This window comes from Panicum virgatum, chromosome 8K (assembly GCF_016808335.1).
Source record: "Panicum virgatum strain AP13 chromosome 8K, P.virgatum_v5, whole genome shotgun sequence".
NCBI lineage: Eukaryota > Viridiplantae > Streptophyta > Magnoliopsida > Poales > Poaceae > Panicum > Panicum virgatum.
This window is the reverse complement of record NC_053143.1, coordinates 4,624,766-4,643,264: the sequence shown is the minus strand read 5'-3', so window position 1 is coordinate 4,643,264 and position 18,499 is coordinate 4,624,766. Positions and strand designations below refer to the sequence as shown.

The following is an 18,499-nucleotide window of genomic DNA, read 5'->3' as shown; positions in this document are numbered from 1 at the left end:
TTGTAGCATGGAGGCATATTGGGATGTGCCCCTGGTTGCTGTACTGACATCTTCTGATCATACTACTGAGGCACAAGGAATCTGGCTACTCCCTGCGGCTGTGGGTACTGAGGTGGTTGAAACCCCCACTGTGACTGTGGTGGCCTAAACCCCCACTGCTACTGATAAGGGGCTCGCTGTGGCCCTGACTGCACAAGGCGGAATTTCTGGGGAGTGCTACTAGAAGATCCTGCTGCTGGTGCTTTTTTTTTCTTTTCTGCCTTGTGAGCTAGATGGGCGTGCTCCTGAATTATAGCCCCATTGACTAGCTCACTGAAACTATCAAACTTAATCATTGCCAGATGATCCTGGAGCTTGCTGCTAAGCCCCTGCCTGAAGCACGCCTGTTTCTTCTCATCAGTGTCTACGTGATATCCCGCATACTGCGATAAATTGTTGAAGGCCTGGGAATACTGTAGGACACTGTTGTTACCCTGTTTCAGGGCCAAGAACCATGTGAGCTTCCTTATGATCACCCATGCTGGGATGTGATGTGCCCTGAAGGCTTCCTTGAACTGTGCCCATGAAAACTAAATACCCGCAGGAAACATGGCCACATGATTCTCCCACCATGTGCGCGCGGGACCCCTCAACTGCTGGGCTGCCAATCCCGCTTTATCCCCATCGCTGTATGGGTGCAGGATAAACTTGGACTCAATGGTCCGAAGCCAGCTGTCCGCTTCCAGTGGTTCATCCGCCTTATGGAAAAGCGGTGGCTGAGTGGCTAGAAACTCCGGGTATCCTGGAGCAGGTGGCTGGTGGTGATGTTCTGGCCGCGGCGTTCTGCCCAGCTGCACAAGCTCACGGAGAAGTGCCGTCTGCTCGTCGCACCCGGTACGAATGGCCGCAATGGCCTGAGCCAACTCAGGAGGGTTCGGTGGATCTGCCATTCTGCATTCAACTATGATTGGGTTAGTTATATTATCCTGATTACATAAAAATAATCATGACAGCAACTAACATCCAAATCATGGAAGAAAGCGCTGAAAACAAATTATTTAAACACATTATATGGCTTTCAGTCTGCACCGACCGGTCAGACCGGTGCAACCGACCAGTCAGACCGGTCTGCATGATCTTCATGGCACTATGCACGTGGACCAACCGGTCAGACCGATATCCAAGACCGGTCACCACCCAGAATAAATTTCCAAGCCATAGCTGTGTACCAGCCCCTTAAACCAAATTCTCAAATGCAAATTTAGAAATAATCGATGCCATGATGCATGATATGATGTCTGAGTCCCTAAACCAGCTCACATATGCAACTGAAGAAAATATAAATAGCATAATGCATGAACGTCCTGCGTTAACCTCTCAACCAAAACTAAACATCTAACTACTACTCTAACATAAACTATATATAGGCCTTACTACGAATAATCCCCCCACATCGCTAAACCACTTTTATCCTAAATTAGAAATTCATTTTTGATTTGTAAGATCTAGAAATTAGTCATGCTCGTACCACCTCCGATGCGTTTCGGCTCTAATACCAGCTGTGACGGAACCGCCAAATTAAAACTCTAAATTAAGCGTAATGGCCGTCATTTGAACACATCGGGCGCATTAGCTTAATGGTTTAATTTGGCGATCATTTCTCAACCCACGGCCTGATCGAAACAACACTGGTAGACCCACGCGAAGGTGGGCACAGATGGTACAAGCACGACAAATACTTGAAAATACAACAGCGATAAAAAAGAATAAAACATAACTTTTTACAAACCGAGTTTAGATACAAAAGCTTTACAATCTAGTTCAAAGACACACATAAAATACAAGTTTTACAACCATAAAACCCATAGTTTAAACAACGGGAAAAGAACTACACTACACCATTACCAACTACCCTGCCTTTACAACACTAGTCAGACCGGTTCGTCCAACCGGTCAGACCGGTCTGCATGAGACTCTCCACGTAGGTACCGGTCAAACCGGTCCCACCGACCGGTCAGACTGGTCTGAACAGACAGAGGAGCTGCACTCCTCGCCCACAAGTGTGCAACTCACCAAAACCCTAGTCTAGGGGTCTCGCTCCACCACCTTCCACCCATCTGCATCACGGCGGATGAATTTGACACAGCAGGGGCAAAAGTCAACATCCGGGTACCCTGAAATAAAAATATGGTGGCAATAAACACTGAGCAACTAATACTCAGCAAGACTTACCCGACCAGTGAGTATAACTTAGCCCACATACCTAGACATTCAAGGCTTTTGGCTGGTAGTTATTTTGCAGAAAAGCGACTAAAGTAATTCCTTACTTTTATTATTTTAGCCCCAGATTCTATACAAATTAACTCCAATCTAATATTTGCATGAACCAACTATAGCAAACATGGTGGTGCAATCAATAATAATTCAATGTGCCCATCATCATGTATACATATGTACTTTACATTCCATTATATCTCTACGATGCAGCAAAGAGATCAAGGCTCTCATAACCGCGAGACACGGCGAATCGATTCGATTTAATCTTGCAAGGTGGACCTAACCAACACGGCACGCATAAGCCCCGTCGGACCACACGCACCAACCCTTCCCCTCCCCGCCTCGAACTACAGGACCGCCCCACCATCATATGGTCAGCCGAGCTCAACGTGAGACCACCAAAAGTAATACATGCATCCACATTTCTCCGCGACTACTCGACTACCCCAGGAGGTGAGATGGAGTCCTGTACTTTTGAAGCAAGGCAATACTAGGCTTACCGGTTTCGACTACCTCCTACTCCCGGCATGCGGTTAGTACAATTCAATCCCCGATCAACATTGCCGACAACGACCGATCGTTAATCGACACAGACGGGACTAAGACAACCAAGAACCCTGTCCTGCTGCCATACCTATATATCATCACCATTTCCCGTCCGGCCTCAATTTCCATTCATTTCATATCAAATGAAATAACTCCTGTACTGGAACATAAATACATTCTATATCGCGCGAGTAACCGGAAATTACTCGACTTCTAATCATCATATATCTCGCGAGTGACCAGAAATCACCCGGCTTCTACCGAGAACTATTAAGTATAGCATTTCTAGCATCCCATACATACTAGTATAACTCGAGGAAACCTAGGAATCATGCAACTAGGGTTCCAAACAACTCCTGAAACGTAATGCACAAGTAATAAATACATATATAGTGAGTCATAATTTGAAATAATAGGACATGCACCGGGGCTTGCCTTGAGTCTGCTGCTCAGCACTAGGGTCAGCTGGGCCTTGGGCCAGCTCCCCGCGAACCTCCTGCTGCGGGGCTTGCCCCTGCGGCTCCTGTTGCTCCGCAACCACTTCGTACACCACCTCCTCCGCCGCGGCTGCTACACGTGTGCATATGCATATGGCATGAGAATGCATGCATGATTTATAAGAAAAATACCAGTAACAAATAACCGAATTAATTTCCAACTATAGGCACTAACTAACACTCATTAACCCTCCTCAGCCCTGGCCATACCGGTCAGACTGGTCCACTCGACCGGTTAGACCAGTCCTATATTACCATTGGCCATACTACCGGTCAGACCGGTCCACTCGACCGGTCAGACCGGTCCTACCCAGTCCAAAAGCTATAATCCATGTCTCAACTAAACTAGCCCACTAATTCCAAATCCCTTCTAGGAACTAGTTCAGGGGTGCCACTGGAGGTGTTTGACCAAAGAGAAATCACCTAAGATCATCTAAAAAGAGAGATCAAACCATCCCAAGCAAAAACACCTTGAAGGAGCTTTCCCCCCGCGAAGAACTCGGATCCACTGCACCCCAGGGAGGGAACCGTGGAGAAGATGATCCCCCACGCTGATTTGATCCTTTACCTAGCCTTGAGATTGAATTTGGGGTGAGGATTTGAAATCCTAGAGTTTGGGAAGGGGAGAGCTCGGGGAGGGCATGAGTGAGCTGAGTGAGGTGAGTGAACTGATGAGGGAGAGAGAGAGAGAGAGAGAGAGAGAGAGAGAGAGAGAGATTTAAATGTTGTGGGCCCAAAACGGTCGAGTCAAGATCAACCGGTCAGACCGGTTACCCCGACCGGTCAGACCAGTCCGGCCCAGCTGATAAGAAAGGTTTTGGTTTGGTGATCTGTCGCGTGAATCGGAACTAATGACCATGATTAACTTAATTACTGAGGGTTAATACCTGGGTGTTACAATTGAAGTAGTGAACAGAGAGAGATATTGAAGGTGCAATATACCTATAAATACTCAAGTAGATATAAGCTACATTTATGTGATGCGTTGGGGGTGAAATTAATCAAAATCTTCAAAACAAGCACTGTATACGTGCATTTACAATTATAGGAATGCATCTTATTGGCTTTTACATGACTAACATATCCATGTTCATATGCCTATTCAAAAATAAAACACACTACAAAAGGAGACATCATTTTCATGCATGGTCGGACAACCTTTTCACTTCTGTTGCTTTTTGCAACCTTTTGGACCTTTTTGTTGAGGAAATTTCAACATCTATCTACTCAATACGCCCAATTAAATCAAAGAATATTTTCAGGAATGTTCTTGCTTGTACCTACAAATGTGGATCATGCGCCGTGCCATCAAGGTTCAATTAATAAACGTATCTGTCAATAACTAGGTTGGAATGCGGGAATGGATTGTGCTTAATGATTAATCTCCCAGAGTTATGCTATTATAACTAGCTAGATGCATATGTTACTTGTGCTTAGCTTCTTGATACAGTGATTAAATATTGTGCATTTGACAATAGGTCAAACTAATAGACCACGACTAACTTCGTAGGTAATGCCATGCGTAAGAGGATGCTGATGCTGATTGTCAACAATGACACTAACATCATTCCCTTTTTGTGTGAGCAAGCAGAAATGATACGTTTCTGGACTATCTGACATCCTTTTCCTGATAATTACAGAACCTTTTCAGCTCTATTTCTTATCATTATGGATGCATGATCGTGGAACATATATATTGGCTTCATATATAGTTGATTGACGAAACATGTAAACAATAAATTAATACTTGTGTGCACTAGCCCTAGCTAGCTACCCTAGATGCATAAAGAGCAATATACATATTCTTGGATGTTTGTCAAAACGTCTTTCCAGTATCACTCATCATGCACATAGATATCTAGATCATTGGTTGGAAACTTGGAATCGAGTGAATAATAATGTCAAAGAAAATGCCATTGCATAGCAAAAATTTGTTGATGTGCTTGCTGAAAATGAATATACTAGCTTCCTGGAATAACAATCAATTCCTGGATACAGCAGGCAACTGGATTTGGATTCCTGAGCTTTCAATCGCTTTACCTCCAAATCCATCCATCAGCTGACCTAAGAGGGGGAAGAAACACAAACTAATAATATCTTAGCCACCAGTGCAAAGACAAGACTATCATGCATGATGCTAGCTTCACTTAGCAGGAAGATTAAGATGTGAGGTAGACCAGTGCATAAACAAATACCCTAAGAAACAAAAGGACACCCATCAAAGGCAGTCAATACATACCCTAGAAGGTTGGGCTCTGGAGAGTGAGAGGGCAAAAAGGGAAAAAAGGAAAAGGAACACAAGCAAAGCCCTCTCTCTCACACACACACACACATACAGGTATGTATGTATAGTAGTACAAGTAGTGTATTAAAATTGTGACCTAGACAGCTTCCAAAAGGCAAATGAAAAAAGTGAGATGGCAAGGCACGCATAGACGTGGGACATTTCCTAGTTCTTCTCTGACACACACACACACAAGTAGCTGTGCCAGTCAGAGCATCCAGGAAGGAGGTCAGTGTACATTGGCGGGCCGTCTGTCATCCATCTCTCACCATATCTATCTCAATTCATGTGCCCTATGGCCTACGTACACACCTTGAGCCAATAGTACACACCACAGACATAAAAATCCCTATCATCTCTCTCTCTCTGCACGCTCTCACAGGAAGATCTCAGAGTAGTACTATGGCGGCTCTCTCTCTCTCCAACTCCCTGCAACTAATGATGAGGAGAAAAAAAGTATGTCAAATCACATGGACTTTCAAACTTCAAAACATTGCATTGTGTAGTACCTTTCCTATGGAAAACACTCAATTCAATTGGTCCAATAATTGTTCCTCCTTTGAAATGATTTCTTGCATGCCATTACTTGCTTATTCTTGTACAATATAGGCACAATCTTTTTGTACAATCTTGTGTGGAAAAAAAACTGAGGGTGAGGTCACTACAGCTATTTTTTTAATAAAAAAAAGCGGACCTATTTGCAATGAAATTTTAGTTTGATTGAGTTTGTAACAGTACAAAAAAATCCACAGTTATCCTTTGAGGGCACAATTACTCCTACTTGTACACATCAGTCCTTTCGTTCTCTGACTGTGTTGTGTGTGTGCTCAAACTGGTCACCCAAGGCCAAACCTGTGCAGATGGGTCTGCACACCTAAAATGCTTCGAGTGGCAGATGAGAGAGAAAGTAAGGGAGAGAAGGAGAAAAATCTTGTAGGTGGCTAGAAATCTAGAGAGAGAAAAGGGGGAAGTGGGGGAAAAGGTGTGGGGGGCGTTGTGAGAGGATAATATTGGAAGTGGGAGGTGGGTATCCCTCCTCCACTGCCCTTTTTCATCCCTCTTTCTCTCTCTAAAAGACTTTGCTAATTGGCCCGCTAGCTGGTCTCCCTCTCCCTCTCTCTATCTCTTCTCTTTCCCTTTCAGCTGGAGGAGATGCGGGACGAAGCAGGGAGGAGAGATATATACGCCGGCCGGTGTCTTCTGTAGAGAGAGAAAGAGAGAGCAAAAGGGAAATAAAGGAACTCTTGCAGGTACTCAACACTGACATGAGTGATCTCATGCTCTTGATACCTTGGTACTCTTACATCAACCTCCTCCTTCTTGCTCCTCCTGCTTCCTCTTTCTAGCTAGGATCTTCAACGGCCTTCTCTTTCTATATCAGAGAGAGAGAGAGAGACGCACAGCAAGATAATTTTCTTTGTGCAGCAAGGGACAGCACGTGCAGGAGCTCATGAGCTGCATCAATTCTTGAGGTAATATAGAGAAGTAGAGAGAGAGATGGTGCGCGAGCTGAGTGATGTGTATGTGTGTGTGCTTGTGTTGACATCTGTGCACCGTTTCTTTGTTAAATCACTTGATGAAGATGGATGCCTGCCTTTTCCTTATTAATATATTTTTTTCTGATACTGATGCCTATTCCACATCTCTCTCATCCTCTCTCCTCTTCTAGAGCTCTGCTAGATATAGATAGCTAGTGTTCTTCCTCTTCCATGCATATATACACATGCTGCACCCTCCCTCTCCCTCTCCCTACCTTCTCTCTTTCATGGATCCAGTTCTTCCAGGAATTCCTCAAAATCTTGATCCGGTATTTTTTTTCCTTTTTTTGTTAATCTTTGTTTCCCTAGTTCTCAATTGTTAAACTCCTCGATTCGTTCTTCCTCTTTACAGGCGAAACCACAAGCTTGTGATATTGAACTGAAGCTAATTGAGGATAATTTTTGGTGCCCTGAAGCCCAAAGCCAAGATTTTTGGGCGTCGTCGATCTGTCGGCGATGGCGGCGTACTACCACGGCGGCGCCGGCACGGACATCCAGGCCGGCGCCGACGGCCTGCAGACGCTGTACCTCATGAACCCGGGCTACGCCAGCTACGGTGACGCCGGCGCGTCGCCGCCCGGCGCGACCAACATGATGCTCCTCAACTCGGCGGTGAGCACCATGACCCCGGCGTCCTTCGGCCACCACCACCAGCAGTCGCCGTCGGCGGCGCAGCAGCACTTCGTCGGCATCCCTCTGCAGGCGGCGCCGTCGGGCTACAACCTCTGGACCCCGGCCACGAGCGGCGCCGCCGCGGACATGTCGCCGCCGCAGGCGCAGACTCCCGGCGCCGCCGGGGTCAGCGCCGTGCTCAGCCTGTCGTCCCGCGAGGCGCCGCCGCCGGTCACCGTGGCCGCCGTCGGAGGCGCCGGCGACGAGGGAAAGTACCACCAGCTGGGCGCGTCGGCCACGCCGCAGGGCCAGATGGTGATGAGCTCCAAGTACCTCAAGGCGGCGCAGGAGCTGCTCGACGAGGTGGTGAGCGTCAGCAAGGGCGTGGAGGACGCCAAGGCCGCCGCGACGGCCAAGAGCCTTGCGGCAGTGAAGAAGAAGGAGGACTCGGAGGGCGTCTCCGGCGGCGGCACCGATGACGGCGGCGGGGCCAAGAGTGGCGGCGCGGTGCCGGAGTTGTCCACGGCCGAGCGGCAGGAGCTGCAGATGAAGAAGAGCAAGCTCATCAACATGCTCGACGAGGTCAGTATAGCTAGCATAATTCAGTACGTGCTTCATAGTTCATACCAAGATTAATTTTTCGTTTTTCCGGTTTGATGTTTTATTTCTCTCCTTTTTACAAGATATTTAGAAGAAAAAAAACTTGTTTCAGTTGCTGTCAAATCCTTGAAAGGTCTCAAATTTCGATGTTTTTTTTGTTACTATACTATCTTCGAGAATTGAATATTGCATCTAAATTTGGTTGGGAGAGATATTTGGTGATGCTTTGCTGTTTGGTTGCCTCTACAATTTTAGACAGCGTTGTTATTAAAAGGCTGCGAGCCATTTGCTTTTCGGTTATCTTTGTTTTGCTGTTTTTTTTCTGAAAGATGAGTGACACAAGTTGTTGGAACAGTGTCCAACTTTAAATTCAATTATGTGGACATGTTCCAAAGTCGTCTTCCCTCGCTTTAATTTAAATCCTTCTCTCTATCAAACATGCATGCAAGTTCGCTAGTGCCAATTATTGGGCCTCTACTTAATTTTTTTGATTTGCACCTCTCAGAAAATAGTTATTATATCCTCTTCTGTTTCATCTACAATAATGAAATAATATAGCAAGTGGAGATTTCCCAACCATATTTTTCAGATGAGACGGATGCTAGCTAGCTATAGCTAGTGCCATTCTTTTGGCTATCCTTGGTCCATGCCAGTACGAACAAGCTTCAATTCGTTGCTTGAGCAAATGCGTCTCTCTTTTTGTCTGCAATGGCCTGCTGCTTCATGAGAGTGCCCAGTGATGTGTACTCTCTAGCTACCAACTAACAGATGAAAAAAAGAAGAAGTAATATTTGTTAAAAAAAATAGGAGTTGATGTTGCGGTTGTGATCGCGCCGATCAGCATTGATAAGAGTTTGTAAGAAAACAGTTGGTTGGATCATCATCACTAATTAACTACTTAATCAGCTAGCAATAGCATGCATGCGCACCCTGATTAATGCATGGCCAAGCAGCGTGTTGAGCCCTGATCAATGTCTGTTGGGTTGTCCATGGCGATGTATGTGGCAGGTGGAGCAGCGGTACCGGCAGTACCACGGGCAGATGCAGGCGGTGTCGTCGTCGTTCGAGGCGGCGGCGGGGGCCGGGTCGGCGCGCACGTACACGGCGCTGGCGCTGCGCACCATCTCGCGGCAGTTCCGGTGCCTGCGGGACGCGATCGTGGCGCAGGTGCGCGCGGCGAGCCGCGCCCTGGGCGAGGACGCCGACGCCGCCGTCGCCGGCGGCCGCACCGTCGGCTCCCGCCTCCGCTACATCGACCACCAGCTCCGGCAGCAGCGCGCCCTGCAGCAGCTCGGCATGATGCAGGGCGGCGCCTGGCGCCCCCAGCGCGGCCTCCCCGAGCGCTCCGTCTCCATCCTCCGCGCCTGGCTCTTCGAGCACTTCCTGCACCCGTAAGTTAAATTATTATTTCAATAATTCTCACCCTCGCCATTGTCGACAGCTCGATCTCGATCGATCATCATGAGCCAGCCTTGTACTCTCTTGCATGTTGTTCGTTCGAGAGCTTGCTTGCTTTGGTGTCCATGGCGCCATGCAATGCAATGCAACTGGTCTCACTCACCACCTCATCGTGTCCTCTGATTGGCCCGCATTGATCCCTCTGTACTTGTCACGCAGATACCCCAAGGATTCGGACAAGATCATGCTCGCCAAGCAAACCGGGCTAACCAGGAGCCAGGTGAGTAGCTACTAAATTAAAACTGCATGTGAATCCTTTTGCTGTTCTTGCTCGATCGATTTAATTTGACTGTTCTTACGATGGCGCGCGGTGTAAAACTATGATTTTTTTTTTTTGATCTTTGCTAGGTGTCCAACTGGTTCATCAACGCGAGGGTGCGGCTGTGGAAGCCGATGGTGGAGGAGATGTACCTGGAGGAGACCAAGTACCAGGACGGCGGCGGCGGCGGCAACGACGAGGGGAAGTCCGGCGGCGGGGCTAAGAGCGCCGACACGAACAATGGGGTCGACAGCGTCACGCCGAGGGCGGACGGCGCCATGTCGAAGGCGGCGGCGGCGCGCGCGGCAGGCGGGGCGGCGGCGGGCGCGCCGTCCGCCAAGGGCGGCGTCGGCGGCGTCCACGGCTCCACGATGCTCGAGCTCGCCGGGGACCAGCAGGCGGCGGCGCATGCCGGGTTCTACGAGGGGGAAGACGACGACGACGACGATGTCGAGCGCCGGCTGAAGAAAGCGAGGGGAAACGAGCCGCCGCCGGGGGCGTTCCACGTGCACGACATGGCGGCGCTGCACGCGCAGGCCGCGGCGGCGGCGCGGCAGCAGCACGAGGAGGTGAGCCACCGGGAGCTGCTCATGAAGTTCATGGAGAGCGGCGGCGGCGCCGGCGCCCGGGACCACCACCACCACCACCAGGACGGCGGCGGCGGCGGGTACTCTCTCTTCGCCCCAGGGCCGTACGGGCAGTTCAGCTCGGAGCCGTTCGCGTTCGCGGGGAACGGCGGGGTGTCGCTGACCCTCGGCCTCCCGCACGGCGCCGGCGGCGGCGGCGCCGAGCAGACGGCGTCGTTCCTCATGGGCAGCAGCGCCGCCGGCGACAGCGGCAGCCACGGCGCCGCCTCCGGCGGGTACGACATGAACATGCAGAGCACCAAGTCCTTTGCGGCGCAGCTCATGAGGGACTTCGTGGCCTAGCTGGTAGCATAGCTGTCGTCGACCATGCCATTAATCAACTCCATCCATGGATTAATCGGTTTAGGGCTTGTATAGAAATAAAAAGGTCCAAGCCTAAACATGCTCTTACATGGGTAAGAAGCAGTTAAGCTTGGGCTATAGGTTTTGGGCATGTAAAGATGGGATATTTATCATGGGGCGATGTATATAGGTATAGGATGATAGTCAACTAGTTGATACCCAAATTAAACATTGTACAAGATTTTATATGTAGAAGATCATAGGGATTGGGGGGGGGGGGGGGTATACGGTACAATATGTGAAAGGGGTATATTGGAATTGGAACTTGGAAGTGTAGTTAGTATGCAGTAATTCAGTATTGGTTTTTGTTACTGTAATCATGTATGTAAACCTAGCACATTGCAAACTCATTGGTAGCACCATATGCTGGATGGCATTGTGGATAATCCTGCTACTATAGGATATTTGTTGGCTTCAGCTAGAACCAAGGGATACCTCTGAATGTTGGCAGGCAACAGTAACAACACAAAAGTATGAAGAGCAACGCCTCAGAGGCTCAGAATCTGCTAAGACAATGGCATACATAGTATGTCATGCTATCAGGTTCTGATGTGAGGAGAAAAGTATAAAGTTGGTATCCCATCTTTTTTTGTGTGAAATAAATCAACCCAAGAATTTCCATTCTGAAAAACAGTACAAAAAATCCACTATTGTACCACCAAACAGTGCTAACTAACTAATAAACAAGCTAAGATCATGCAAACAGAACACTGCCTAATGGTCACACGTGTCGGACGTCTTTCTTCATCCATGCATCTAGTGTCGAGACTTTCTGCGATCAGGCGCCGAGGATGCCACATTTGCCCAGATTATGAGGTCACAGTGAAGCAGGTGGTGCACTGACATTTTGGTGATGCTAGTCATAGCAGAAGTTCGCTGAACACCTCCTGCTCTTAGCACTTGGAAGATGCTTGATAGTTTGCTCCACTTCATTCACTGGATGCGACCTGTTGCGGGGATAACAGGTTGTTGCGCCAAATCAAGAGGTTTCTTCATGTTGTTAGTGTTCTCTGCTGCTCCACTGCCATCACAATTCGGTTCTAATAGGCGCACAAGCGATAGAAAGATTTCCATTCTGGTTACGTCCCGGTTTGCCTGCATGAGTAGCCTCAATCAGTATCAAGGAGGTTGATAAATCAGATGCGAAGCAAATCCCAAAGGAATTGGAAAACAACAGCACCACTTCTACTCTAATGTTGGAGTGAATCTTTTGAATGTTACTTTGGCTTTCAAACTGACAGAATGCCTAAGTGATTCATTTTGCTATATTACCTCAACAGTAAATCGTGCCCAGATTTTACTTTTGCGCATTTCCATTACACCCCTCAAGATAGTCAATCCAAGTCCTTTGATAAAGTCAGCTATCTCCAAGAAGATTCCTCTATCTTCGCAAAGCATCTGCAGCGACAACCAAGTTATCACAATTACATGTGTACCTCGTGAAAAATCATGTCATCAAGAACAAGTAGTAGAATACCACCATTACCTCCACAAGCATCTGACGAGGCCGGTCAAGATCCTCAACGATGATTGGGCATGTCATTGACTGAGAGCCAACATCAAAGGCCCAGGTCGCCCCACCTTCGAAGTAGTCCTTCCAAAGGGGTCCGTTTTCACCACCAAGTATCTGCTTGAAGAAGACTCTTCATATTAAGGACATTATCCAATTAGAGAGGATTAAGTAAAATATTTGCAGGTTCTGCCTCGCCAAGTAAGCCATAACATCATTTTCTTTGTCAGATTGTAAAGAACGTGCATACCTTAGATTCAGTAGAATCCTTGAGCTTGTCAGCGTTCTTTGTCACACTTTGTAAGAAAAGCATGTGCTTAACTGTTTTCTCCAACAAACCATCAATGCTACACTATTGACATGAATGGGATGACAAGTGTTAGCACACTATTGCAGATACTTTTAAGATCAAATATGCAATTCAAATGTTCAAATTATCATAAAAGAATTTGTGATCCGCAAGCCTGCAAGAGGATACCTTTGCTCCATTTGGTACAAGTTCACGAAGCTCCTTTATACGGTCCTGTATCAGCTGTCGGTCCTTTGGTCGCGGTTTAGGACTCTCTCCTGGCCGAGATCTCTTTCGATTTGCCTTGCTTGGCGTATCAACACCCTTGCTGTTAGAAGCTGACGCACTTTCACATTTCATGTTCTGACCACTCTCAATCCAAAGACGTATCTGAGATTTGTGCATTCCATTATTTTGGGAAAGACAACCATCCTCAGACTTCTCAAGGAAACATGGTTGTTTAGCAGACTGTGCTGACTCGGGCTTAATTAGCATTGAAGGGACGCCAGAGGTCTCACAGCGCTTCAAGTCTACTGAACCAAGATGAGATGTGCTAGGAACATCCGTCAATGCAGTCTTGCAAGAAGCACTGTCAACAGGACACTGTTTGCCACTTGGATTGATGTTTGAGATGACAGCATCCAGTAGTTGATCAGTTTCAGTTAGTGAAAACATCCCAGAACAGTGAAGATCAGTGTCTAGTGAACTCAAGAGGGGTGAGCTATTGAGATATATCGATGATTCAGGCACATTTCTATCTGAATTCTGTGACTCTGCACCACTCCAGGTGACCAAATCAGCACCCACACTGTGGCTGAACTGATTAAATTCAGCACCAAACATACCAAACAAGTCACTATCTGCAGCAGGCTCCACAAGCAATGAGGAAGCTCTCTCACTGGGCATTCCTGGGAGCTCGCATGCATCCAGGCTCTTGACACTAACGCTTGGATCATTAACTCTACTAATCTTTTGGTCAGGTCGTAAATGGTTTGACCTACTTAATTGATTATCTTGGCCCACGTTCAAGCTGTTAGAAACCTGGCCATCAGATTCAGAAGCTGGAGCTGAAGGAACTCGAAATGACCCTCTTTCAGGATTCTCCATTTTCTTAGAGATTTCAGAAGATAGGGGAACCTTGGATGTATCTTGAGATTGTTTCTGCTGTAATGTTCCTGGAGTGTGGTCTAATACTTGACTCGGTACACTGGTACATAAGTTAGCCCTGCTTGATCTGGCACCTACAGGTAGAAAATCAAATCCCCCAGGACCATTTATATCATTGGATACTACATATCTTCCATGATGTATATTGATATCTGTATTTTCACAGACCGAAGGGTCCTGTCGCACAAGGGATCTCAAAATGACATTTCTTGCCAGATCTGCTGATGAATGCTCATTATTACTGAAGTCTAACTGCCCACTACTGTTCATCAAAAGTGACTGCTTTTTCATCGAGGTCAAGCCAGGGGAGATCAAACCAGAGCTCATAGCAACACTCTGTGTATTACTTCCAAGTCGGCTGCCGCAGTAGGATGCTTGTTGTATAAACCTAATATCAGGCTTGGCATAGACAAAGTTCTCTATGACAGGATGACCATTCTGTTGCGCAACCTTAAGCAAAGATGCACTTGGTAGTGTGCTAGTTGACACAGTTGCACTGTCAGGACAGCTGTTATGGTCAGAAGTCACTGGGAATTGACTGCAGATTCTTGAGCTGCTGCCATCAGAGCGAACATGAAACACACTGTGTACAGAACGTGATTGACCATGTTGACTTGAAGCATTTTTAACCGAAGCAGATGCAGCCATACTTGAACGGTTGTTTAGCTGAGAGCACAACTTCTTTGCAAACATCACAAAATTTGTGTTCTCCATAACCTGCCATTGTTTCCACTTTCAGATATATAGATGAAATGTTGCCATGAATTTACAATCAACATTTTCAATTCTGCAATAGGATAGGTTTTCAGGTTCGCAGTGGAATGGTTCAAATACCATGTTTAGCAATTCACATATTTCAGAATTTTGAATGGCATGTACTCATTTGGGAACGCACTATTGTTCTTTTCAACTCCCTTAGCATCCACAACTTGAGAATTGCTTTTATGGAGCCTACTGTGTTAGTTATATTCTATATACAGGGATCTCAGCCAATACTGGACCACAATCAATAACATATATGGATTAGCGGTGCCTTGTGACCTAATAGTAACAGAAGTTACTGAATTTCGAAGTGTGCAAAGTTCAAATATTTCTCTACTTTTTAGCATGTATCTAGAGCCTTGAAGCCTTACCAAACCAGTAGAGCCCAACTGTAGTACACCCCGTGGTAACACGGGAATAATCGCAATAGTCTGCACACAAGGAGTATTTTGAATGAGTTCCAGAAGCAGACTGGTGGATATATAATTTATTATTCAAATCGAAGTTCTGCTCACCTGAATGCCAACTCTGAACTGATTGTTCATCTCAGCAGTGACCTATGAAGTCGGAAACATGGTGTAAGATCTCCAGAACAATAACAAAACACCAAACCCAATTGAGAAAATACAGTTATAAGATCTTCACACAAGTGAGTTGGTGATCTACTCAAAGACTACATATTATTTTTCTTTTTGCCCATGAAAGGCAACCTATATTACATACCAGTATTCCTCAACACCCTTCTCTTATCCATTCCCCCTCTATAATTTACAACAGGCCCATGTGTCATTTAAAACTATCACAAGTGACCATTTATTTTTGCAGAATGACCAGTCCAAAATCAAAGCAGCTTACAAAATGACAAAAGGTGAGGACTCAAGGAGGCTACACCCCACAGTGCTTTAAATGAGGTGGCAGCAAAATGGAACCAGACAAAACTGAAATTGGGTTCGCATTTATTTCACTCCAGAATTCAGAAGGGAAGCACTCCAGTACCGTCCGTACCTCGGAGGAGAGCCCGTGACCATTGGCGGTACCATGGACGATCCATTGATGATTGCCACTGAACGCAGCACGGCCTACGGTCCTGCCGGAAATAAAACACAAGCACACCCGCCATGAATCCAAGAAGCAATAGAGAGCATTGCATTCTAACAAAGAAATGATGAGGTAACCAACCAAAGATGGTGAAGATTTCATCTAACCAAATGGGGGGAAAGTGAAGAAAAGAAAGAAATAGGCTGTGGTTGCTTACCCTTGTCCAACGACATGAACCTCCGACGCCATAACTTTGTTAACAAGCGAGCAGATGGTGTCAGCAGCGGGAACAGAGCACCCGGTGTCACTGGGCAGAGCTTCAGAAGGCTCAGATCCGACAGGGCATGACGTGTGGCCACAGTAGCCGTCCTCCCACACCAAATGCCTGCACATTTCCAAGGAAAATAAAATGAGAGAGAGAGAAAACACTCTAATAAAAAAGCAAAAAATCAAGCAACGATAGGAAGAGGAAGCAAGTTCAGAGCATAGACATCCAAAGATTATTAAATGAGATGAAGAAGTCCAGTCTCCAAGCATTCAACTTTAGGAACCTGACTGAAATTTGCAGGAAATGATTGCCAAAAGGGACAATGAATTCTTTGGTTTCGAGCACAAATGTTCCCTCGAGAGGGCGTTTTCACCTCGAAATTTATGACTTTCTCTTTGAATACATGCATGAAGCACTAAATGTAATTAAACAACAAAACTAATTGCACAGTTTGGATGTACACGACGAGACAAATCTTTTGAGCCTAATTAGTACATGATTAGCCATAAGTGCTACAGTAACCCACATGTGCTAATGATGCGGTCAAAGATCTCAAAAGATTCGTCTCGCGGTTTCCAGATGAGTTCTAAAATTAATTTTTTAATTATTGTCCAAAAAACCCTCCCGACATCTAATCAAACCGTTGATGTGACATCAAAAAAAATTTGGTTTGGGAACTAAACGGCCCTAAAGTTTCCAAAACAGTGTACCAACGAAAAATGGGCACCTTCGAAGAGACAGAACCAAAAACCGAACATTTCGAAGAAGAATGAGCCCAGAGGCCAAAAAGTTCAGATTTTACGAGATTCAGCAGGAGGACGAGCTTCTAAATACCGAAGAAGGAAGAATCTGAGGAACAGTGCGGGCGGCGGCTTACACTGGGTCGGCGGCGCCGATGGCCTTCCAGAAGACGGCGTAGGACCACCCAATCTCCTCGCACAGCCGCCGCAGCGCGTCCCCGACGGCCATCTCCCTTCCCCCCTGATCTCCCGCCGCTCAACTAGAACCCCGGCACCGTGCGCGCCAAAACCCTAGCTCCGGCTCAGGCCGCGAGGGAGACCGTCCGCCGCTCGCTCTAGGCGCCGCGGCAGCTGGCGCGCCCAGCCTGCTTCGCGCGGAGACCGCCGCCCCTCCTCGCCGCCGCCTCCGGAGCACCCACGCCTCTCCTCGCCGCCGGCGCAAGGGCAGCAGCCATCACAGGGCGGGGCCAGCTGTCAGCCCCTTCGCCGCACGGGGGTCCCCCTTGTCGCAAATACAAGGCGAGCGCCTCGCACAGGCGGCGGCGGCGGCGGCTGCAGCGCCGGCGACGGCAGCCACGGTTGCGGCAAGCCTTCCCTTGGATTCAGCCTTGTCGCTAGCGGATGCTCTAGCTCAGCTGCCGGCGGATGCTCTAGCTCAGCTGCCGGCGGCGGCTCAGCAGCCTTGCTGCTGGCTGCTCTCCACTCTCCTTGGTCTGCTGCCTCTCCTCGCCTGTGGTGGTGTCACTGTTTGTGTGTGTGTCTCGCTCGCTTTCGTCCTCCTTGCCGCTTTGTTTACTCCTTTTCTTTTCTTCCCTTTTTTTTCGCCTTCGCGGCTCCCGAGACAGTCATCATTCCCTCCACAAAGGGCAAAATAGGGAATTACTTTAGATGCCATTTTTTTTAATTCAATGGAGGATCCATGTTTTTGATTGCCAAAGCCTGTTTGTTTTGGGAGATTTGTCATACATTGAGGAGCTGTCTCTTACTTTAAAATCTTTTTAGTTCATTTGATATAAACTTTTTAGTTCGAAGTGTTTTCACAAATCAATGTGATATCTCTCAATTTTGATGCAATGTTCTTTTTATAATCAGATTTACTCCTTTTAAGGTGATTTAGATCTTGTATTTGCGTAAGTCACCAGTGTTTGATTGCCTATGTTGTGTCTACCGATTTTTTTATTTTTCTTTTGTCTATTTTTTTCCCTTTTTCCTTTCTTCTTTTTTTACGATGTAGATGCTTTTTTTGTATGTAACTAACTTGTTCGCAATATTCGCAATGCCGAATTATTTGTTCGTTTTGTAGATTAAATTGTTTTGTTATTTTGATTTATTTGTTCGTGATGTGTAATATTTTTTTCGTTGCATTATTATTTGTTCATTATGATTAACTTTTTGTTCGTAGAAAATAATTATTTGTTCGTGTTGTTAAAACATTTGTTCTCGTAAGTCGAACAAGTGACTTACAGAAATGCAATATCTTACAGAAATGCAATATCTAAGTCACCTGATGAGGAGACATATCCTTTTATAATATCCTTGGTTTCAAAACAAGGCCATATAATTTTCCAACCTCCATGTAATTCTATGACGTCTACAAAGGTTCAAGTATATTTCTAACTAATTTAGTTACGGCTGATAGAAATATAGACAGTTCTAACAAAATCAATACAATCCTAATCAATTTCG

At 46.6% G+C, this 18,499-nt stretch overlaps 2 protein-coding genes across 8 annotated transcripts; one reads left to right on the top strand and one right to left on the bottom strand.

The window, feature by feature from the left end:
• The first annotated feature begins 6,604 nt into the window (after window positions 1-6,604).
• Window positions 6,605-11,460, top strand: LOC120643643 (BEL1-like homeodomain protein 1). Of its 5 annotated transcripts, none has more exons than XM_039920058.1 (6): window positions 6,606-6,833; window positions 6,965-7,055; window positions 7,474-8,315; window positions 9,342-9,724; window positions 9,951-10,011; window positions 10,140-11,460. In XM_039920058.1, the coding sequence occupies exons 3-6, from the start codon at window positions 7,578-7,580 to the stop codon at window positions 10,977-10,979; spliced, it is 2,022 nt and encodes a 673-aa protein (XP_039775992.1). In that variant the 5' UTR covers window positions 6,606-6,833; window positions 6,965-7,055; window positions 7,474-7,577; the 3' UTR covers window positions 10,980-11,460. The 5 variants fall into 5 exon arrangements, with proteins under 5 accessions (XP_039775996.1, XP_039775992.1, XP_039775991.1 ...); XM_039920057.1 differs by having other exon boundaries at window positions 6,606-6,877; XM_039920062.1 differs by lacking the exon at window positions 6,965-7,055 and having other exon boundaries at window positions 6,605-6,877.
• A 131-nt stretch (window positions 11,461-11,591) lies between these two features.
• On the bottom strand, window positions 11,592-17,596 carry LOC120643641 (transcription factor LHW-like). Of its 3 annotated transcripts, none has more exons than XM_039920055.1 (10): window positions 16,951-17,594; window positions 16,023-16,190; window positions 15,773-15,854; window positions 15,283-15,324; window positions 15,139-15,198; window positions 13,028-14,722; window positions 12,800-12,901; window positions 12,526-12,669; window positions 12,312-12,437; window positions 11,592-12,134 (listed from the first exon to the last, which is right to left on the bottom strand). In XM_039920055.1, exons 1-10 carry the CDS (start codon window positions 17,040-17,042, stop codon window positions 11,973-11,975), a joined length of 2,673 nt encoding a protein of 890 aa, XP_039775989.1. In that variant the 5' UTR covers window positions 17,043-17,594; the 3' UTR covers window positions 11,592-11,972. The 3 variants fall into 3 exon arrangements, 2 of the variants coding, with proteins under 2 accessions (XP_039775989.1, XP_039775990.1); XM_039920056.1 differs by having other exon boundaries at window positions 12,526-12,666; window positions 16,951-17,593; XR_005663086.1 differs by lacking the exon at window positions 11,592-12,134 and having other exon boundaries at window positions 12,350-12,437; window positions 12,526-12,682; window positions 16,951-17,596.
• Between the last annotated feature and the right edge of the window lie 903 nt (window positions 17,597-18,499).